The sequence below is a fragment of the Venturia canescens genome, chromosome 4 (genome assembly GCF_019457755.1).
Source record: "Venturia canescens isolate UGA chromosome 4, ASM1945775v1, whole genome shotgun sequence".
In the NCBI taxonomy this organism is placed as follows: domain Eukaryota; kingdom Metazoa; phylum Arthropoda; class Insecta; order Hymenoptera; family Ichneumonidae; genus Venturia; species Venturia canescens.
Window position 1 is genome coordinate 18,994,084 of NC_057424.1, and position 22,929 is coordinate 19,017,012.

General features: G+C 39.5%; 4 protein-coding genes across 19 annotated transcripts in view; 2 read left to right on the forward strand and 2 right to left on the reverse strand.

Annotated features, from left to right (window-relative positions):
- The window catches only part of para (paralytic), an 80,927-nt gene extending 70,055 nt beyond the window's left edge, over positions 1-10,872 (forward strand). For all 14 annotated transcript variants that reach the window (XM_043417665.1, XM_043417676.1, XM_043417666.1 and 11 more), the window contains one exon: positions 62-10,872. In XM_043417665.1, coding sequence (XP_043273600.1) covers positions 62-847 — 786 coding nt within the window. In that variant the 3' untranslated portion in view covers positions 848-10,872. The remainder of the gene's footprint in view (positions 1-61) is intronic.
- A 158-nt stretch (positions 10,873-11,030) lies between these two features.
- On the reverse strand, positions 11,031-12,211 carry LOC122409830 (U6 snRNA-associated Sm-like protein LSm2). Its single transcript, XM_043417684.1, has 4 exons — positions 11,962-12,211; positions 11,574-11,641; positions 11,382-11,472; positions 11,031-11,268 (listed from the first exon to the last, which is right to left on the reverse strand). The coding sequence occupies exons 1-4, from the start codon at positions 11,962-11,964 to the stop codon at positions 11,143-11,145; spliced, it is 288 nt and encodes a 95-aa protein (XP_043273619.1). The 5' UTR covers positions 11,965-12,211; the 3' UTR covers positions 11,031-11,142.
- A 451-nt stretch (positions 12,212-12,662) lies between these two features.
- Positions 12,663-16,810, reverse strand: LOC122409828 (serine/arginine repetitive matrix protein 2). Of its 3 annotated transcripts, none has more exons than XM_043417681.1 (5): positions 16,631-16,810; positions 15,162-15,222; positions 14,146-14,945; positions 13,625-13,776; positions 12,663-13,336 (listed from the first exon to the last, which is right to left on the reverse strand). In XM_043417681.1, exons 3-5 carry the CDS (start codon positions 14,941-14,943, stop codon positions 12,904-12,906), a joined length of 1,383 nt encoding a protein of 460 aa, XP_043273616.1. In that variant the 5' UTR covers positions 14,944-14,945; positions 15,162-15,222; positions 16,631-16,810; the 3' UTR covers positions 12,663-12,903. The 3 variants fall into 3 exon arrangements, with proteins under 3 accessions (XP_043273616.1, XP_043273615.1, XP_043273617.1); XM_043417680.1 differs by having other exon boundaries at positions 16,622-16,810; XM_043417682.1 differs by lacking the exon at positions 16,631-16,810 and adding an exon at positions 16,193-16,615.
- Positions 16,811-17,177: 367 nt separating this feature from the next.
- Positions 17,178-19,045, forward strand: mad2 (mitotic arrest deficient 2). Its single transcript, XM_043417683.1, has 3 exons — positions 17,178-17,376; positions 17,564-17,929; positions 18,427-19,045. Exons 1-3 carry the CDS (start codon positions 17,304-17,306, stop codon positions 18,624-18,626), a joined length of 639 nt encoding a protein of 212 aa, XP_043273618.1. The 5' UTR covers positions 17,178-17,303; the 3' UTR covers positions 18,627-19,045.
- Positions 19,046-22,929: the final 3,884 nt, after the last annotated feature.

Here is a 22,929-nt window from a genome sequence, read left to right on the forward strand (position 1 = left end):
TATAATTTCGTGCAACAGCGCAAGGGCTTGATAATAATAATAATATAAACTTGTAAATCAGATGTCAACTTCAGCCGGTTGGGACGGTGTACTCGATGGCATTATAAACGAGGAAGATTGCCAAGAGCCGAACAACGAAATAGGCTATCCAGGCAACTGTGGATCATCGACAATAGGAATTGCATACCTGCTATCGTATCTCGTCATCAGCTTCCTAATCGTCATCAACATGTATATCGCGGTGATATTGGAAAATTATTCACAAGCGACCGAAGATGTGCAGGAGGGATTGACCGATGATGACTACGATATGTATTACGAAATATGGCAGCAATTCGATCCAGACGGAACGCAGTACATACGATACGACCAGTTGTCAGAATTTTTGGACGTGCTGGAGCCTCCGTTGCAGATACACAAGCCGAACAAGTACAAGATAGTGTCGATGGATATCCCCATATGTAAGGGTGACCTTATGTTTTGCGTGGATATCCTCGATGCGCTCACTAAAGACTTTTTCGCGCGGAAGGGCAATCCGATCGAGGAGACGACGGAATTGGGCGAGGTCCAGGCCCGTCCCGACGAGATTGGTTACGAGCCGGTTTCCTCGACCCTGTGGCGCCAGAGAGAGGAGTATTGCGCCCGGTTGATACAAAATGCTTGGAGAAAGCACAAACAGCAAAGGCTCGGTGGCCCGAGCGAGGAGAGCGACGATCCTGACATGGATCCCCGCCTCCGACAGACCGCCGTTCTCGTTGAGAGCGACGGTTTCGTTACCAAGAATGGCCATCGGGTTGTCATTCAGGGCCGTTCGCCTAGCGTTACATCGAGAACCGCGGACGTTTGATCGGCCGCTAGCCGCGTACTGCCACGCCTGAGATGTCCCACAACCACCCACTTCCCCGATCAAACCGCAGGATCTTCCTCCTCGTCGAATACCAATCCAATCGTCAACGATGGTGTCGCCGCTGCTGCCGCTGCCGCTGCTGCATCCGCCGCCGCTGCTGCCGCCGCCGCTGCACATATTTATCACGAGCATCCTGACGAACGATCGACCATCGACCACCGATGATTGCCACCGTCGCTTTCATTACCCCTCATCGCCATTCCCACTTTTTACTCTCTTTCTCTTTCTCTCTCTCTCTCTTTTTCCATTTGAAGAGCTCAACACATTGAAACTCCCAAATCCAGCAACCTTTTATTATTCGCCCAACGACACGTGCGAAGAAGCATTTCCCCGTGCGACGAGAACACGGAGAGGCCGAGATCGAGGTCCGGAGACCGTGACAGATCGAAAAGAAACGAGCCGAGAAACAATCGAGGAGGAAAACTTGCGCACGCCTCTCACTCGTTGCTTCAAACGGCAGGCCTTATACTTTTGTTGAGAGGATTTAAGCAAACGAAGGGAGAGTTGCCTTGACGAACGGGCGCACCGTAACACCGTCCTGAAAAAGCTCCGTTTTATCATCTCGCAACCTAAACGGACGCTTTGCCGCAAAAATTCATGGAGCTTTCGTCGGATCACATTCGTCGACGGAGCTTGCTTCCTTCGAGGTTCCAGATCTCACGAGATATGAAACAGAAATGAGCGTGCAGCACGCCGGTCTCGTCTTCGTCGATCAAGCACCGAGGACGAGAACAATAATTGTGCTGGCGCGTCGTCGCGTCGACTGACACTCGTAGACGCCCCCGCGAGGACGTCCACGAGTGCGAGTACGAAACGGTTAATGCCTGCGAGGATGAAAAGACGAATAAATCAATCCTACATGGACAGTAGCGACTTGACTCTCGGATCGTTTCCCCAAACAGTTGATCAAACACGTTTCCCGGAGTCAACCGATCCACCGTCCATATAAAATCAAATTTAACGAAGAAAAGCAAACGACCCCTCATTCCCGTTGGTCCGACGAGATGCACCAAAGTCGGAGAGTCCCGTCCAATCGTTGACGTCGAGACGCTCCTCACAAAAGCGAATCCAAACGGAGCGAGACCGAAATAGAGAAAAGCCGAGGGCGACGACAGCAAAGACGAAGATTAAGGGCAGACAACGTTTTCTCAGGAGGTTGCACGCACCGACGAAAGCATCCTACGGAAGCCGACACTTCATCGACACCGCGCAGCCTCTCCATCCTCAATTTCTCCGTCAACGACACATCGCTCGGCGAAGCTTCGATTCGATTACTTCAACGCACATTAACCCAATTCGAATACAAACGTGCAGAAACATATACACTTGTAATTATCAATTGGGCGACATTTCAAAGTGGAGACATTTTTTTCTTTGGAATATTGCAATGTTCAACCGAGCTCGTCTCGTCTCCATGCTCTGCGCACCGCATACTTCATTGTTTATCAACATCGTCGACACATACGAGCATCCCTGCTTCTCCCCTCCCCTCCCCCTCCAGCCCTCTCCTCCTCATCGTAGTGATGACTCAGGACAAGTTGACCTAGTGTCTTTGGACAAAATAAATCTAGAGTCGACTTGTGACGAACAAGGTCAGACGCGGCAATGCGATGCGACACGCGGGACGAACGTTATTTATTTAGAATATTTATGAGTATGCACGCGTCTTGTCTTATTTGAGGTCAACATTTTTTATCTCATCTGTCAAATAGTATGACTCGAGTTTAGACGTACGAAGTAATCTCGCGTGAGCAGAGCTCTTAAATGGTATTCGGAGAAGTCTCGCCGCGACTCTGGAATTTGCGGAGTTCAATCGACACTGCTGGAAATCCGTAGTTTTTTTTTCACTCGTCGATTTGGCCCGGTCTCACGTGGTTGGTGGGCAGCGTCTCTATAGTCGACCTGTCGCAAACAATAATTGTGGGTGAATAGTTTTGTATGAAAATATCAATTTGAATTCGTGTCACGACTAAGATTCCGTATAATGTCGGAAAAGTGGAAAAATTTTTATAGATTATTCGAATGAACAACGAAAAAATCTTCGACTCTCCAGATTCAATGGTTTCTTTAACAAATGTCGATCGAAAAAGGGATTAGCAGTGTTTTTAATGAATCACTAAAGATGAGTGTTGGATCATTATTGCAGGGGCACGAGAACAGTCGAAGCTTCGGAGGATTTATAACCGCGCGAAATGTATATCGAGGAAATACAGTTAAATGGAATAGAACGGCGGGGCCAATGATAGTGAAAGAAAACGGACATTTCCAGTGGCAAAATAGAATTGGCAAATTCGAACGTCGATGCATCCCAAATATTGCGCGACAGGTTTCCTCCGCACGAAATTCTAATTCCGGGTATAAAACTAAAGTTCTCTCGGTTGGCGAATGAAAAAAATGTTGCCCGAAAATGACACGTGCGAATACACATACGTATCTAAAATGGATATGAATGATAAAAGTGATGAAAAATATTTAATCGTCGCCGCTGCCGCAGTGTACAAGTATCAAAAAGCCCATTTATTACCAGATATAATAACAAACAAAATTGGAACGGCTCCATTCGAATGGCAGAGTAGCGAGTTATACCGTTCGCGATTGGTCCTCGTTTCTAAGCAGCTTTCGCGCAGCACGCCGCTTTCCTAACCTCCAAAAGTTGTCGATCGTCCTCCGCGTCGAGCAGCCCGTAAAACAACATGGGAGTCGGAAAATGTTTTTCACGATGTTTCGCAACCGAGTGACCGAGTAATCGCGTGAAAATTTATTGAAAATTTCGAAAACCTGAAGCTGCGATCAGCTGCTCGGAACTGCGGACAATCGAGGGGGTGCACCGTCGCCCTCTGCCGTTTGGATCGGGCGCCGGGGCTCGCGGGGGCGCTTAGCGCCCGAGACGTTTGCACGAGAGCCTGGCGTGCATACGCGCGATAAAAGAAAGTGAGAAAAAAAGCAATGCGAATACGAAGAATAATGAGCTAGCCGATGGAAAGGAGGAGTAGATCTTCGGTCTAGTCGTTCTTCTAACATTCCAGTGTTTCGAGGAACAAAATAAAGGCGCAAAACTACGAAAAAACGTACAAGAGATATATATCAGTGAGAAATAAAACAAAAAAAGTGAGAAAGCAAAAAGGATGAGAGACAGGTGTGAATTATTCAAATAGAACAAATTAAAACGAAAGATAAAGACTAAACCAATGAAATCCTCAACCGTAGATCGCGCGAGGATACATATATATGCGCATGCATAATACATACATACCTATATATAAACACACGGTTATGTATGTATACATTTGTATGGTGAAACTTTCATCCAAAAAGTTTTTCTACGTTGTTTCATTGATCATCATAATAATTGAATTATTGTTACTCATTGGTATAGCCTGTAGTTTATTGCGGCATATCGGGAGGCGGCGTTGTCCTCGCGTAATATTAATATACATATATATATATATATCTATACGCATGCGCATATGAATATATATATATATATATCTATATTGCATGTGATATGATGCGTACCAAAAGTGCGAATGGAAGGGTTAAAGGATTAGAGAAGAATGCAAAAAAACGAGGAGGAGACGTGAGCAGGGATTTTCGAGAGTAAACAATAGCAGCGACGAGACTTTTCGAGGTTAGCCGGTACTTGACACGCGCGGCTGAGCGTTCGAATGTTCAAGTATCGAGTAAACATGCCCGCACGGCACGACGTATCGGTTGACATCGGACGGAGGCTCGTACGTTGCCGGATGATTTTTTTCAAATGCGCAAGCTGCAGGTAAAAGCACAAGGAGTATCGATACAGTAGATGAAAAGCGTATTTATTCGGGATGGAGAATAACGAGAAGGCAGGAGCGATAAAAAGGGCACTATGATAAAAATCCTACTTATTTACATGTATGTATATATGGATACACACGTACGTGGATAACTGCTGCTAGCGAAGAGGGGAGCGTCAAAGTATTCGCAGAACTCGCTCAACCGTCGAGCTTTTTTCCTGCTTTGTTAAGCCACAGATATCCGTATATGTATGTCTCTATCCATATATATGAATATACATTTGCATGTATTTAAGTATGTACATATAAATGTGTGTAAAAATAGCATTTATTCGCCCGCCTTATCCTTTACCCCTTGCCACCCCCACCCCTGTCCTCTGTCCTCCGCCCCCCGATAATGAAACATTTTGCGATAAACGAGTGCATATTATCGTTAAGTACTGATTGCGGGAACGTTGCAAATGTCGCGCAGCGCGTACCATTTATACGCTAAACGAACGAATCTATAGATCGATCATATACGTAAATATTAAAAAGACGATGAAGAGAAAGGAAAATGACAAAAAAAACAACAAAAACATACATCAGCCTACTTGCATTTTTTGGCTTTTTATAATTGCACACTTCTATATATATATATGTATAAATTAATACATACGACAACACGGACTCGCGCGCGCGCAGCCATATTTACACACACACACACACACACACACACGCGCGCACACTCGCACTCACACGTATTCTCATGTATTTATGTACATATTGGTATTGCATATAGTATGCCCCTCATAAACGTCTGGTCAGGGAATATGGACCTGGAGGAATACACTCAATTTCGGAATAATCGACGCCGCAATGATCCCTTGTTTGTTTGTTTTCTTAACGTTGACTAATTGGACGAACGCATTAATTCGGACGGAACGAAGAAGTGAAATCGACAAAAAATTCTAAAGGGGACTCTGATGCAACGCACCGACGAGCCGCGTCTAAACTATCTCTTACCCCTCCATGAAAGTCGACGAAACACACTTTTTTTCAACTTTATTGAGATAAAGACGCGCGCGCGAGCGAAACGTACGCCGGCCCACACACACACCCACACACACACAGAGACGCGCGCTTACACGTGGACGGAAAATAAACTTCGGGACCTTTCAGAAACGGACTTTATTTGAAAAGCTTTCGATAATGATTCTTCATTTGGATTTGATGATAGCGAGTCGTTGAAATAATGCTGGAAAAAAATCGAAATAACGCAACATCTTTTTGTTATTTATTGCATTTTTCTACGGATTTTTATTCCTGTTTTTGTCAAATGACCAGCATACGCTCTCCCAAAATCGATCGGGCCTCACGGTTTCTTCCCCCGCGAATAAGTGTTCAAAAACAAAACAAAAAATAACAAAAGTGATTTCGAATATTTTTTCGCGACGAGTTGTCCCATCGATCCACCAAGTTCTACTTCCCCTTTGATTGAAAATTGGTGGCACGGATTGGCGAGTAAGCGTCGCTTGAAAAAAATATGTCGAACAGCTCTACTTCGGTGAATTCTCGAATTCTCGAACGTTCAACGACAAATTGAAACCTTTGTAATTCTTCCCTGTCCATCTAATTACGATTTTATGCCACGGATTCGGGATTGTATTCGACGACCTTTACAAATGTAAACAAACTTTGGACAAACGGTTTTCGTGTCGAGCCGTGCGGATCTCTCTCGGTTAACAAGAAATTCTGCGTGTATCATTAATTGCCGCGAGCTACAGGAGAACGAACGTTTTTAACCATTTATTTCATTAACTGTGTGATAATATTTCGTATTATAAATTGTCCGTTTCCAATTACCGGTTTAGGTACTCTGAGCTTTACGCGTAAATATAGGTTATGTTACTGGCCCGTTCGCGAACAAACACACGTACACTAACGAACGGAGGTATTCTCTTGTAGCAGTGTAAAAAAACTTGACACACCACACTAAACAGTCACATTTTTAAGTTGAATTTATGAACACTCGCTAGTTCCTACAACACAAATCGAACTATGTTTTTGTCAGAGCTTTATTTTCTAACCAAGCGACATATGCGTAAAGATTTTTCCCTTTCAACTCCTTTCACGACCTATTTTTTCACATAACGTACACTTCATTCTATTATAAAAAGTGATAGTTTCATTGTGAAAGAGAACATTAAAGATCGTCCGATTTTCTATGTTGAGATCTTTTTCGTGAATTTTTATACAAGAGAGATCAAGAGAGAAAGAGAAAGAGATAGTGAGAGAGGGAGGGAGGGAGGGAGAAAGCGAAAGGAACAGAACAGGTGAGACAGTGTTGAAAGGGGCTAAAGAGCAACGTAGAGGCGAATGTTATATTTTTACTCACGAGCATACGCGCATACACCCCCCACGTCCGCGGAGAAAAGTAATAAGACACAAATTGAAAGAATAATAATAAAAGAAAAATAGTAAATTAAATAAAACGTTCATTAATATAATCGAGCTACATAGAAGCTAAAAAAAAGGAAATAAGGCGCGGTGAGATTGAGGAAACGATCGCGCACTATACATTTTACTCGTACAAATTATTCAAATATCGGTGTCGAGTCTGCTTTGTTGAAATATTTTAGAATGCCTCTTTCGATACATTGATAATGACGCGAGAAAAAAAAAATCGATATATATATATATGTATAAAGCAAACTCCCCCCGTCAAACGAATCTAACAGTCCAAGTGTTCAAGAATGATGTTGGTTAATTACGTTGAAATGGAATATCCGACACACGTTTATTACCCATCGAAGTGTTGGAGTATTATTATCATCGTCATTATGTCAGTTTTATTGCTTTAGGAAAACTTTTTCTGATCGCGATTAAAAATTGTATACAATACAAAATCGACCACAGATCGGTCGGCATATATTAATTGCGAAAAGAAAAATACGGTGAAAGTCGAAATCTTGTTATACCATATCGTATATTGATCGATCGATAATACAGCTAGATCCTCTACAAGAAGACTTTGGAAAATAGAGACAAAATTCAATCCATCTAGGCTGCGTTCCGAATTGCGCTCGAAGCGCCTGTACAGCGTACAGCGTAACCTAGCGGGTATATACACACTAGGCGCGTTCAAAAAGTTCACCATTTGCGCTGGAAACGCGCTACACTACCAATTTAATAGTATTGCCATTATATTTTGCATTGTTAGCGCGAATAGTGACTTCCTGAATGCGCCTATTATGGGTGCGTTTGAGCGCCATTCGCACGATTTCGAGCGCGGCCATACCGCTAAAATGCTACAATAAATAAATAGGCGTCCAATAACATAAGCGCGGGAAAAAAATATCTGTGCTGTTGTCGTCGTCGCGAGAACGGTAAAACTGGCATGGAAATCTGCATTCGAAATAGATATTAGAAGCAATAAACGAAACCCAAGCGAGTAACGTTTTTTCCCCAAGATGAAAATTTCGTTGGAAAATATCGAATGATAAATTTGCCCTCTTTTTATTAAAACGATAATGTAATAATGCAATTGTAAAAATTCGCCATCGTCACTCGACCGCGTGTGGATAACCTAAAAATGTGTACTTGAGGGGGGAGAGCTAATCGCATGGGGGCGCTGTGTAAATTAAAAAACTATACACCCGTCGGTGGCTGATGAGTGAAAAAACGGTGATTTTCTCAAGGCTTCGAGTGTGTGTACATTTAAAGATAAGGGTAATGATGTTTCGCGAAGTTCGCGAAGAAAAAGGTTAATTATTTCACCATCGTTCGAGTCTGCTCAAAATATGGGTATGTTGAATCGTCCGCGCGTTAGAAAGATCTTCACTTCCCCAGTTTTTATAAATCTTTCGCGAGGTACAAAACGAGTCTCCTTGCAATTACAACAAACGAGCTGCGTTCGATTCAAAATACACTTTTGTCCACCTCGAGACGAGTTGTTTTTCATTTTTTCGGCAGACACCAGTGTGAAAAAAAAAAACATTTGCCCGAATGTATTATATCTATAGACACTATTTTATTGATTATATAAGGCTCATAGATTTACGTAAGTTTTCATCTTTTTCGAATTCGTTTGAGCGAGAGCGACGAGAGGCGTGAATAAAAAGAGCTCTTATATCATTTTCACCGGATATTCAAAGAATAAAAAATGTCGAGTATATGGTGAGAGTATGTAAATACTATAGTAATTCGCTTGTTTATACTCATCCTTAAATACAAAAATAAATATTGTAAATTTGTCTCTTTAATTTGGGGATCGCTGTAATATATAGCTACGCAGGCGCTGCAGTCTATCTTAATTCGCCCGCAATGAATCGCTCAACGCGAACCGTTACACACACCACGTACTTTCTCCCCTAACGATACTGCCTTTTTTTCTCTAGTCTCTCAAAAATCGCGCATATTATAATGTAAAATATTAAATAACAATTTGGAACAAGATATGCAAATATACCTGCAAATTGGTCACTCGATTGGTGTGTTTATCGGGAAAACGAAAAGATGAGATAATAGAAAAAGAGCAATGGAACAGAACGATCACGCGTTTTGGTTCGAAGAATCGAGTGATTTAGAAATAAATTGGAAAAATTCAAAAACTCTACAAGTTGCCACGATTTTCCGTTTTGAGGCTCGCACTTTTTTCGGTTAAACCCTGTGATCATAAAGTTCGAAACACACACATACACACTTACCCACATATAACGGGCGTGCGCGCGTGCGCGAACAAACGAACATGACAAAAAAACTTAGATCGATGCTGTTCTTCAATTCCACTTATCTCAAATGCATTACATTCGTTATGTGTTGTTTCTTATCGTTTCTATTATTATTTCCCGGTAAATATCAACAAAATGGAGGATTAGAAAAGTTTGAAAAAACTTTTATTGCAAAACCATCAGCAGCAGCATATTTGTACATGATAATAAATCGATAGAAAATGAAAAAAAAAAAAAAACAAAAACAAAAAAAACAACCACGAGTCTATTGTAAAGTATGAAGCTGAAGAGCCTGTCGGCCAGTAATTAACGAGCAACTGCCATGGGTCAAGCTAGGTAGATGAGCTAAGAATCCAATTTTCAAAAACCTAGCTATGGGGAAAAAGATAAAAACAACCAAAAAAAAAAGCAACAAAAAAAAACAAGAGAACGACACTTTATTATTACAAAAAGTACTGTCCATATTATATACACATTCTGTTACACTTACCGAGTATGAATAACAAAAGAGAGTGAGAGCGATAGCAGGAGAAAATATAAGGAGAAAAACAAAAAAGTTCTCATAATGTATTTGTGCGAATGGAAATGTTTGGAGCAAAGAGAACGGGCTGAAAAATTGATCGATGAGAAAGAAAAAATAAGAACGCTGTTAGGTGTAGTTAGCCGAGAGAGCGGAAAAGAGAGGGCTCCTTTGTTGAATGAAATTCTCATTAATCTCTAATACAGAAATATGAGTTATTTGCACAATATTATAAATAATTACTATGTTTACTACGATTACTGAATTAAAGAGCAAATAATGCAAAGATTTCATAGAATGAGAAGATGAAAAGCAACAACCAAACGGGAGAAGAAAAAAAAACTGTTGTTGAATAATGAATACGCGAACAGAGGAAAAATGAGAAAAAAAAGAGCAAAAACAATAAGTGATTGTAGCGCGAACAATTGATATCGGATCAAAACACATTTATTTATTGTTCATTATTAGTTTCAAGATCTTTATTGTATTATTATCATTATAATAATAATTATTATTATTGTCATTATTCGTTATCGTATAATTATGAAATAAATAATAATGTATAATTCCTACGATAATAGTTACAAGATTAACAAGTTGTTACCGCTTTGTTATACACGATATAATTAATATAAGATTATAAAAAAGTAAAAAAAAAGCCAATGCATCATTGATTGGTCCTTTATTTAGAATAAACGAAAAAAAAAAGCAAACAAATAATTAAATTAAACAATAAACGGATAAAATAATGCGATGAGGAATGAAAGAATAAAAAGCAACAACAAGTAATCGTTAGGAATAATGATAATGTCTCTACTATATGTTTTACGATTTCGCTACGAATCTCTTTGATTTTTTTTTCTAATCTATTATCCAAAATTCGGTTTGTTGGTCTGCGTGGCCGAGCGGATATACACATTTTACAGAAATATTTTCAATAAATGAAAAAGTTTAACACTCTGTCGTTGGTTCAATCGCTACGCCCGCAATTATTCTGTTTTTGTGTCTGGAATTTGGTGCTTCAGTGATTTTGTTTTATGCGCATCTTGACTGCGCAAGAGAGCTAATCCCTTTAACATTGCTACGCGGCATTACAGTTACAATAACTAGTCGACAAGTATTTTGTCTTTCTTGTTTGTTTTATTTTTGAAAAATAAGAATGTTGCAGTTGCTTACAAGCGGAAGATATAAAATGTTCATAAATGTGATTTTTCTTATGACAAATTTCTGTTATCGAGTTTGAACGGCAGCTTCTTTTCTTGCTGCGTCTTGTAGCAATTGAGTATCCACTTCGTCACCAGGTAATTGTACGTATCTGACTACCGACCCTCTGATGAAACAATTTTTAACTGAAAGCTGGAAAAATTCGTTGGAGGAGGTAGGAAGAAAAAAAATTGATTAATATCGATATAGGTAAAGAACGCAGTAAAAGATAAAATCAGACTAGTGGTACATTTGCAAACTCTTACCATGTGAGGATATTTGTCAGGATCTGTGACACTGATGTCCGTCAATTTAATGTTGAGATACTGATCTACCGAATGAAGCGTACCACAAATACTGCACCATGTACAGGGATTAATTTTTCTCATTTCATATTTCATTATTTTCAACATTAACATGCGATAGTTTTTTTAAATTGAAAAAAATTGATATTTTACCTCAAGTCATTCTTCAATTCGACCACAACGTCTTTTCCGATCAAGGATTTAAAAAAGGAGTAAAACAACTGGAATCAAACAATTTTCTAACCTCAAACATTTATCCACTACTATTAATATTTGGAATAATTTTTTTCCAATGCTCTTCATTCTCAATATTCGTGCGTACCGAATCACATGTCAATACGTTTGTGTACATATACGATTTTTGAATATATAAAAATGGTTTAAGTTTAAATGGTAAAATCATTTGCACGTTGTTACGTTAACAAAATAATGAGAAAGTCTTCTTTCACAACACGTATCTGATTTTGAGGTTATCCCTAACAAAGTTGCCGTGTAAATATTTTTCCAACCCATTCAAATTTTTAAATAGATTATAGCTCACCATGTTTATTAGATTATTTTCCTAACTTCTAATATTCAAAAGTGACAAGTGCGTCACTTGATTAATCTCGAATATGCACAGAATTATCGTTTATCCCGCGTATTATTGTTGTCGGTTTGTTGTGTAATTCTCCTAATGCGGTATCGCGCTCGCGCGTCACCGGAGACAGTCTGATTGGCGGTTGCCCAAAGAGCCGGTTCCGTGAATTGCAGGCGTCACGTTCCGTAGTCCTCCTCACCCCATTACCGCTACAGAATTCAAGCGAGAGGTCTCCCGACCATTTCCGCTCTACCGGACTAACGATGAGTCTGAGAACGCATGGTAAACGTAGAGAGTAAGGCCCGCTACACACAGTCAATAATATCGCGCAATATTATTGAACGTGTAGATGTAGTATTGAAACATTGTGCAATCATTAAACAAAAGTTTGAGCTATCTTAAATTTATGACGCACTACACACCATGCAAACTTATTGTGTGCAATATTATTGACCGTGTGTAGCGGGCCTGATAGAGATAATATTTTTAGTGTTATCTTTTTTCAACTAATGCCTGCCCCACTATTTTACCTCGTTTAACTGTATTCGATATAAAAATTTCAGTCTTTGGCAACACGTTGTACCTAAATAATGTTCTATTCCATCAGAAACGGTTTCTCCAGAGTTTTTCAAACCATGGGGTTATAAAAAAACAGCCAATTGTTAACTTTACAGTATAGTATTTCATCGTTCTTTATGTATATATACAAATATTTGTATATATGTGTATATATATAACGTGTGCACATTTATCATTACAGTATCTTATTTTAATGCTCAAGCGCGACCATATGTTTGACAATATAGTTGAACAGTGATGATGAAACGCGTCGCACGATGTACCGCTGTATTCTCTTGTTCGATTCGTCCGCCTGTCGCGTTCGACGTTTATTTGAAGATGACATTAATGGGCCGGATTATTACGTCTTCCACGACGTTTCCGGCCGCCACCACCACCGCCGCCGCCGCCACCACCACCAGGTTGGCGTCCTGATGCTGCCCATTGTTCATAAAATCGTTCAGCCTCCAACCATTCCTGATACTTGTACCACCATTCCTCCCACTTGACGTAATCGTCGAGGGACAAATCTCGTAGGTATCCCCTCGCTTTGTAATAATCATAGCGAACCCTCACGTCGTTCCAGCAATCGAGACCACGAGGCCCTTGAGCCAGCAACGATTCCGGATAATGCCCCGGCGGCGGAGACTCGTATCCCAATCGCGCAATCCTTTCCTCACCCTCGATCACGACCTTCATCGCGTTTTCACCGTCCTTTGTTATCCGCATATTCTCCATGTCTCGTCTGTCGACGCTCCATTGAGCCATCTTACCGAATCTGCAATTTACCATTACAAATAAAGAATAAACGTTTTTTTGTTGCAACTTCAAAATTGTTGGCATGTTCGAATATTCGGCTTTCTAATGAGGAAATTTGTGGGGGATACTGAAAATGTTTGGGCGTCCAATGTCTCTTGTGCGCAACGGTGTTGGTGAAAATATGGATATATCTCTATCAAGAGTTAATAATATTGGTGTTTCTAAATTGATTCGTTTGCCGAAACTCTGATGGGAATATTTAGAGAAAATACAGATTTTTCATTTCGACTTCTCGTGATGGTCTTACCGCTCCGAAAGCGTCATACGCGGAGGTCCGACGTGCGAATTATTTGAAGAACTGTCACTGTCCTCGCTCGGTGAGGATTCCGGGGGTGGATGGACCATATGTGGTGGACCATGACCCGAATGTGTTTTTTCAACTTTCACAGGTTTTCGCATCTGTAATATGAAATCAAATAAATCTTTTTTTGTTCCCACATCTGTTGGAAGGTTCAATTTATGATTGTATGTGAAATTCTGACGTCGTCGATTTAATCGAAAGAAAATGTAACGGTAAAAAATTGCATCGAAAATTGTGGCATGCAGTTGAAGTGAAACGTGAATTTCACAGAGCAACGATTCATTATTTTAATAGAAAAATTCATGGTATTTTAATCTTATATTTGACATTTTCGTTCGATACCGCATCAACAACAACTGTTACGAATATTCCCGCGACGGGTTCGGTGGTGTTTCCTTTTTAATAAATAAATTTTATTTTTTGTGGTCTCACAAATATTTTCGATGTTCCTTGTTGACGAATCTTACCAGTGGAATGGGCTCTGGTACGCGTGGATCCTCGGGCATTCGTCCATGATGTTTCTCCTTGCGGCGAGCTTTCGCAGCTTCTTTTTCCTTGAGCATTTTGTACTCTTTTTGATGTCGAGTAGGTGGTTGGGGAGCGCTAGGGGGTGTTCGAGGACGGGGTAATGGGGGTGATCGCGGTCGAGCGCGTTGAGGCACGGGGCCCCGTGAGCTCGAAGCACCGGCCATGTCTTTCGGATGGCCTCGTTGTCGGAGAGGGCTCATCGATCGCGATCGTGAACGAGAAGGCGGGGCTACGCGACGACGTTGATTCGGTTGTTCCCTCGGTGAACAGACGGAACACGATCGATCGGAACAAGTACTACCGGAGCTCGGACTGCGGGCCAGCCTCGATCTTGTGTGTGAGCGATCCCGCGGTGACCTTGGGCTCCGAGCCCTGGGACTTCTCGGCCTTGGACTGTGAGGACTCCGTGGTCTCGGACTTCGAGGACTGCGAGGATGTCCTCTACTTGGTTCACCTCCGCCGCTTCCACCTCCTCCGCCTGCTGCACCTCCTACGTAAAGTTCTTTGTAGCCGCTGTGCCTCCATCTGTTCGGATCACGCTCCTCCACCTCGAGCAACTTTTTGTTCCAATAACTCGATTGTGACTCTCGAGCCTTCCTCATAACGCTGTCCAGCTCCCTTTTTTTTCCTGACGATTCTCCATGATTTCTTGGTTGCGCCGCGCTAGTGTCCATTCTCATTTTGCTGGAACTACTTCCACTCGCGCCTCTTCTTCGACCCTCATAATCTCGAGACATAGCTGAAAATATGCAAAAATTTACAAATTATTATACAATTATTCAAATATGCGTATTAAGAACTTTATTTTTCCATTTCTTTGATATTGGCAATTTTGGAACACTACTTTCAATGTTTTTTCATCGAAGCTCGTTAATTTATTTCATCGAGCTTGCTTATATTTTAGTGAATTGAAACAGTGATTGTTCAAGCTATGATCCGAGCTCAATATAATTACCTGATGGGAAGTTTGATGACTTTAATGCGAGGGAGTAGGTCGATACAGAAGATCCAAACTCCTGCGAGGGCAGTGAACACGTTAATTGTCAAAACATGACTGGCTGTTCTTTATTTGTTTTTGCTCATTCTTTCATTTAACGATAAAAACGTTGATGGTCCACGAGTAGATAGCTCATTCCTCCAAGTTTTTTGTTATACGAAGCCTCGAATTGGGTGCTTCGTCCGAGTACCTGTACCTTTTTTATTTTGTTTACAATCGCGAACCGAAATCCTCAATGGTAAATGCCGGAACAAGCAGAAAGTAAAATTGAATAGAAATTTTCCAGAGAATCGATGCCTTTTATGATGGTTTGTTTGGAAAAATAAAAAAGAAACTTTTTTTTGAGCATTTTCATGGGCATTATCGACCGCTGCCACATTGACGCGTTGTCGCCACCCGCACGATCTCCGTTCGACGTGGAGAAGCGAAATTATTTTTTTCATTTTTCTCACATATCAAGCGTTTCTCGACTGATTATAGAGATTTAAAAAAAATTTTTTATCACGTTCTCTCGATTTCACGGTTATCCGGAACCGCGATGGGATATTTCGCCCATATAAATAACACAAAGTGTGCATTTCGCTCGTTGACGATATTTTCCGATTTTCATTACCCGCAAGGAGCGACGCGTCGCGTTTCGCGGAACGCGCATGGAATCGTGTTCGAACGATTTCCACCGGCCGAAACCAGTCCTCGGGGACTCTTGGTGAACGCGACGACGACCACCACCACGACAAGGCTGCCCTTTCATACCGACAAAGTCGCGCGGAAGCAGCGTTGAACGCGACTCCGTAAATCTCGATATCGCTCGATTTTCGCGACGCGCAAAAGCAATATCGAGATTTTTTTTGTCGCGTACGCGAAATCGACGATGAAACGACATCGCTCGTATCATTTTTATCCGCGTGTAATTGCAATGCGACGATTTCGCAACAGTACGCGCGCGATACTGGCGTCCCTTTTTTTTATCTTCTTTGCATTATACACACCTTCTTCCGCACTCCTTAATGTAAAAATACAGTGAACAAGCAAATTTTAGCAATCAAATAAATAACATTGATGCTCAAACGCAGCGTATTGACCCTCGAAAATTCTCGACACCAATAAGTGACTTGAGGATTTTTTGTGTCAAGAGCGTCACCGAAGACACAAAAGAAAAACAAAAGCGATGTAGTATTTTTTTCTTCATCCGAAACGCTAATGCGTTTTAGCTCGGCAAAGTTATAACTCATCCCCACCCTCGTTGACAGGATAAAACAATTGGTTTGTTCATTTTTGTTCCCAACGAGATGAACAGGGCGTTTTCTCCTCGACAGATTTATGTATACAAAGTATATATATTCACGATTCAATTTATCCCCCTCTCCCTCTCTGAACCCCGTTCAATGAAAGGAACCTCTCGTAATAACGACACTCACGTATCTCACCCGGTCAAAACGCCAATTTGCATTGTTCGCCACACGATTCTTGTGTATTTTGTTTTTCTCGTTTGTTATTTTTTCAATAATTACACTTTTCGAAATTAGCTTCACGTTCGCTTGTCAGCTCGTCCGTATACTGATACACAAAATGGTGACGGCAAATAGGCTGCTCACGCTCACGATTGAGGAAGACGAGCAGCTTTCGAATTTCACCGGAAGATGGCTAGTTGTGACAACTGCAGCGCTCTTGGTGGTTCATTGTTGAAGCTCTCTGCGATTCAAAATATGACGCGCAAGGAAATTTTCCGAATAAACATTTTTCATTTCCCGCGTTTCAAACGGATTATCGTTTTCTGAAATTTTGATGTATCTTGTATTCAAAACGATTGCAGTAGCGACTCATAAAAATGGTGTTTGTTAAATTGTTCTAACTTTTTTATTCAAGTCGTTCGGGTCACGTTCGAGGTACGACTAGCACTGATGACAGCGCTGCGGAAAAGAAAATAAATTTCATTGGAACATATTTTTTACATTAATCGCACAACAGCCAATCATTGCTCTATCAGCTTCTCAATACGCATGCGTTTTAAGAAAAGTCCGAATAGCCGTTGAAAATTCTTTGTTCAAAATTCGTCTTGGTAGAAAATTTGAGTCTTTGCTAAAATTGATAGAAATCAATATGACAGGAACACAGCAAAAAACACAATGCATAACGTTGAAGGGTTCAGCAGCATTAGTACGAAAATATTTGCGTGAGTGGCAAACAGTTTTTATTACGAAAAGAAAGCGTTTATTAAAGATTTGAGGTTATATTCAACGAATTTTTGAGCTATTAAACTCCTTATTAACCATGTGCCCTGAGTTTTACAGACTAATTTTCAAACTTATAATACCAAAATTGTTCGACCTTAATTTTAATGTGTTTTGAAATTTCGTCAGTTTACGGAATTAACAGCATTCTGTACCAGCGAGGGATTTACCCGCCGGAAACATTTGAGCCTGAAGAACATTTTGGTCTGTCATTTCTCATGTCCACTGACCAAAAAATCAAGAGTTTTTTTGATACTGTTCTTGGTCAAGTTGAAGAGTGGCTTGTAAAGAGAGAAATACAACAAGTTACCCTCGTCATAACGAACGTTAATACCAGAGAAGTTCTTGAAAAATGGGATTTCAAGGTCGACTACGAGGGCCAAACCAAAAATGGATCTGGTGATAATAATGGAACAAGCGATTTGCCTGATGTTGGTACTAAAGATATTAAAACCATTCAGAAAGAAATACGTGAAGTTATTAGACAAATTACAGGTATTACAAAAATTATCGAAATTATTTTTTTAATAATGTCTTACCGTGAGAGAGTAATTGAGTACAATAAGTAATATTATTCCAGCTTTATTATAGATTTTCGGTGAATTAATTATGTTGTTTCTAAGAATTTTGCAATGTAACTTTCTCAAATTTTGTATGACTATTTTTTGGGTCATATACGTTTTCCACATTCAAGTATGATTGAAAAAATCATTCACTTCCAGTAGTCATGGGGATTTAGTTTATGAAAAATATTGATCACCAATGTTATTTAATTTGTAACCGGTACCGATGCGATATTGTTTCGACGCAAGTTTGCGAAAGGATGGTGGCGGTTGAAATTTTTTTGTAGCTTTTTTTGCTCTTTGAAGGGGATTCCACTTTCACTAACGGAAACGACTATCAATTGGGCGTTATGAAAAATTTGATGAAGTTTATGTAATAAACATTAAAAGTATGTGTTTCCAAATTGACAAATTATTTTTTTATTCCAGGCACTGTGAGCTTCTTACCTTTATTGGATTGTATTTGCTCCTTCGACATTTTGACATACACAGTACCCGACTGCGGAATCCCAAGTCAATGGGACGAAACGCAGCCTGTTTTCATCGCCAATAGCCAAGAAGTTAAATTGCGATCGTTTTCAACGTCGATCCACAAAATGGATACCATAGTCAGCTACAAAAATACGTGAACACCTGTGGCGAAGAAATTTCGTGGATTTCCTCAAAGGAAACTTGTGTAAATAACTCCTCAAGTATTAAATTTTTGTTCCATTTTTTTTTTTCAAATGCAGAAATAATCGAAGACATTCGTAAATCTCGTTGGGGGTTACCAAAGAATGAGATCCCGTTGCCACTCGCTAGTTCATTTCTCAACGACGACAATCAGCTTATTGTAAATCCTATTTTCATTCACAATACTCATCACTCATCGATTTTGCAGTTTTAAATACGCATGTGAGAGTGTTTCAAGTTCGTTGAGATACCCTTCGATTGGAAAATCAGTATATTGTGAATTTTTCGTAACACTCCCACTAAAGTTTGGTTGTTTCGAAATAACGTATTTTTTTTCTCTTATATTTTTTCAAATAAAAGGTGATCTTTGCTCCGAGCCACCGAATGTTTAATTTCGTTATTCATTCCTTTCCTCACGCCAACTTTGTTTTTTGATCGAATCCTTGTTACATTCACATTCTCTTTCTTCTACATTCTTTTTCTGCTATTCAAATCAATTTTGAAGACGAACGTAGCTTTTAGCGTTCACGATAGTCCACTTCTTTAGTGTATTGAAAATATTTTTCTGGGCTATTCAGTCTTGAGAAATACTAAATGAGATGAATATCTATTACGAATTGGAATCTATACGATATTCATTTTGTCTAAAAAAAGTGCGCACCTCGCTCTCGAACCAGTGGAGTCTGCCAGTACAGGCGTTAACGAGTTTTGGAATTGGGCATGAAATGCGGACTACGAAGGCATTGTATTAACTCAGTGTATGATTGCTGAAAAAAAATGTTTTGTTTTTCAATTTCCTTTTATTGTTTATAACATAATTGACCATTACATGTAACACAGGAATTATTGTACAGTACATTACAGCGAAGCAAATACGGACTGGAATGAATTCATGATCGTGATAATTTGTTTTTTTTGTACGAAAAAATGATAAAAATGATCGAAGTTGCTTTCTCATTATTATGATGAATCAGGCGAAAATAACATCTCAGAGTTCTCGCAGAGATGCTTTGTTTTATTTTTAGTCTATTCTTCGTTACGATTTTTTTCTTCAAACTCTATCAATTCTTGTTTGCTTCGGCGACGATAAAACAGCCATTCAACCAGACAAAATGAATGGAAAATATGAGCAACCTTATTTGAATCTATATTACCGGAGTGCACTGTTCGTTTTGACAAAATTTTACAAACTCTTTCAATCGCCCCCGATTCAATGGAGTCCTCGATTCTAAATGTTTCTTCATACATTTCTCTCGGAAAAAAGATCATTGAATAATCGAACGCAGTATCATAACAGTAATAAAAGAGAGAACACCGAGCATATATCGCATCAAGTTTGTTCAATGTATCAGTCATCTTTGCAATATTCAAGCTTCAGACTTTAATCGATACTCATTTCATCAAGGATTATCGCAATGGCATGATCTCCGTTCGCCCCTTTTTTTTTCTCTCCTTATTTTAGTTTTTATTTTTCTTTAGTCCCTTTAGAATAATTTCACTAGAACATATTAGTATCATGTGCGCCTCTAGATTTATAGCCTTAGTCCATTGTGCATTTATATCTCTCCCTCTTGATTAATCTTATTCATTGACCTTCTATCTTGCTCTCTTGTTCTCTCTCTCTCTCACACACACACAAACACACGCAGACACTCGTTTGAAAAGAAAAATTGATTTTATACATAGTAAATAGACGTTTTCGTGATTGGCTCGAAATCCACGAGGGATTCGAACGAAAACGCAAATCCCACTCAACTCTCGCAACACTTGACATTACTTTTTTCTTGTTAATTTTAATAACCATAGGACTCGAGCATCTGAATGCCATAAAAATTTCTATCGTTTCGCAATCATCACGGTGCACAATCACACACAAGCGTTTACGCTGAGGCTCGTTTATTCATCGAACAGACGGTGCCTCTAGTCGCGCCAAAAAACTGCCAACATTATTCCAGTAGGGAGAACAATTGTTTCAACGAAATCAACATAAACGTAATTATTGACGAACAAAATTCAAATGGAAAGTGACTTTTATTCTAATTCTTTGGTATTTCTACTTGATTCATAAATTTTCATTGATTTATCCTTTTTTTTTTCTAGATCCGACATTAATCCTTGGATATTCATGACGAATTTTTATGGGCTGAAAAGTCGGCAAAACGAATGAAAATTCGACATCAAATCGGGTAACGTAATTTTAGTTTTCATTATTCGTTACAATTGGAACGAAGGCACATCATTCGAAATCTAATTGAACGCAACATTTGTAATAAATCGTTTGCATAATTCGAACTGCGATAACTCATGTTGTACACGACCCCATTATGAGATGTAATTCGATGCAATCGTGACATGAAATCTGTATCATTTATGGCTATTAGATTATATCTCCTGTTCTTTATTTCGAATATAGATTTTCGCGAAGCCCAATATGCTCCGGATTATAAATTCTCGCATTTTCGGATTATCAACATCGTTTTCCTTTTCATTATTTATTACGAATCTATTGATTTGATGTTCTCACAAAATCGTTGGGGAAGGTTTATCATTTCTTTCGAATCGTACAACTACATTTTTCGAAAAAATGTTTCAAGTGATTTTTACGTCGCAATAATGTCATTCAGACTGCTACTGAAAAAATACGAAATGCGCGAGTCGTCGACGTGCGCATAATGCGATTTTTTTTTTAATTTAATGAAAAGCGTATTTGCATCGAAATTTCCGAGACGAAAGTTAACATCAAATGTAAATATTGTCCCTGAATCTACTCACAGTTGTAGCCTGATATTTTTTGCTTATTCCAAGAGACTGTTTCGACAAACGGTCTTCTGCCATTTCCCACAATATCTGACGGAATAATAATATTTTTTACCTATTTTACTGAAGCTTGTGCAAAAGGTACGTGCTTCTCGTAAAAAAAAATAATAATGAAAAATCCGACTACGATGAGAGCTTTTACCCAACGATATTTTTGGGGAAAAAACAAGTTTTTTAAATATTTTTTTCTCCACAGGGGTGAACAAAAATTCAACACAACATTTTGTGAGAAGCTGAATGAGCAATCATCGCATATTTACAAAAACTCGAGAAAGTTTTTCTCAACAATCGAATATAAAGGCAGAAAATTGATGCTTCAAAAAAAAAAAACGTTCGACGCCATCAACAATTTCACTATTAATATTTTAATTCCTGTTTTCGCCAATTTTATTACGAAACCTTGTGAATTTTTTTCCCTAGTAAAATAGCATTGTCGAAGAAATGGCACAACCCAAAGTGGCGGTTGTCAATAAATTATCCGTCCAATATCGACGCAGTCACTGACCATTGAAAAAACAAAAAACTCGAATAATGGTCAGGATAATGGGAAACTAATTGATAATTTCAAATGAAAAAAAAAAAAACGAACAAACAACGTTCAACAGTGGGAATATCTTAGGTTATAATGACGAATAGTAACGACGAAGGTAACATCAAGAATAACAAATGTGGGAATCACCGTCCTGCGGTTCCATAGTCGGCACCGATTGGTACAACAATTTCCAAAGTTTTTTCGTTGAAAAGAAAACTTAAAGGAAAGCCATCATTTGCATGTTGGATCGTTTGCACATCAACACTCAATCACACGATCTCTACATTACGAATATTTGTTATTTCAATAATTTTTGTCATTTCTGTGTGGTATTTAAGTTTAATTTAATCTCCCGGGACTCGCATTCCTTTATACAAATCTACTTATAAGTACATAGTATTTCGTTTAGTCGTTGTGCTCGCAGGATGCACGATCAACTTTCTCGGAGTATGGTTTCGTGCACCGCGAACTAATCGATACAAGTTATGCGCAAAATATCATAAAATACATTTTATTTGTATTCAATATTTGTTCGTTTTTTGTATTCTTGTTTCTTAGAGAATTAGTTTGCCAGCTCGTAAATATCGTTCGAGCCCCCGGATGAGTCGCCACGCTCATTCTTCTCTGCAATCGGTTGCCGAGCGGTATTGACGACGTACTGGCACAAATTTGTGACTTTCATTTTAAAAAAAATGTCTCGTCAGATGGTCGAAGAAAGACACACACTGAGCGAATTACATGGTATTGCGGCACTAGTAAGCTTGCACGGACATCATATGCTACAACATTTTAGTCTCATTATTTTTTCATCGTACTCGTCGATCGAGCTATTCACATATATATCGTATACAATATATACTTCCTTTCTCGTCGCGTTATTCGTACATGATACATTAATATATATTACTCTT

Coding starts and splice junctions, on each gene's coding strand:
- LOC122409828 (XM_043417681.1), bottom strand. CDS start 14,943: ATGTCTCGAGATTATGAGGGTCGAAGAAGAGGCGCGAGTGGAAGTAGT. Junction 13,777..14,145: donor TACCAGAGCCCATTCCACTG/GTAAGATTCGTC, acceptor TTCATATTACAG/ATGCGAAAACCTGTGAAAGT. Junction 13,337..13,624: donor CGTATGACGCTTTCGGAGCG/GTAAGACCATCA, acceptor GGTAAATTGCAG/ATTCGGTAAGATGGCTCAAT.
- LOC122409830 (XM_043417684.1), bottom strand. Junction 11,473..11,573: donor GAATTGAAGAATGACTTGAG/GTAAAATATCAA, acceptor TACATGGTGCAG/TATTTGTGGTACGCTTCATT. Junction 11,269..11,381: donor CTGACAAATATCCTCACATG/GTAAGAGTTTGC, acceptor GAATTTTTCCAG/CTTTCAGTTAAAAATTGTTT.
- mad2 (XM_043417683.1), top strand. CDS start 17,304: ATGACAGGAACACAGCAAAAAACACAATGCATAACGTTGAAGGGTTCA. Junction 17,377..17,563: donor ATTAGTACGAAAATATTTGC/GTGAGTGGCAAA, acceptor AAATTTCGTCAG/TTTACGGAATTAACAGCATT. Junction 17,930..18,426: donor AGTTATTAGACAAATTACAG/GTATTACAAAAA, acceptor TTTTTATTCCAG/GCACTGTGAGCTTCTTACCT.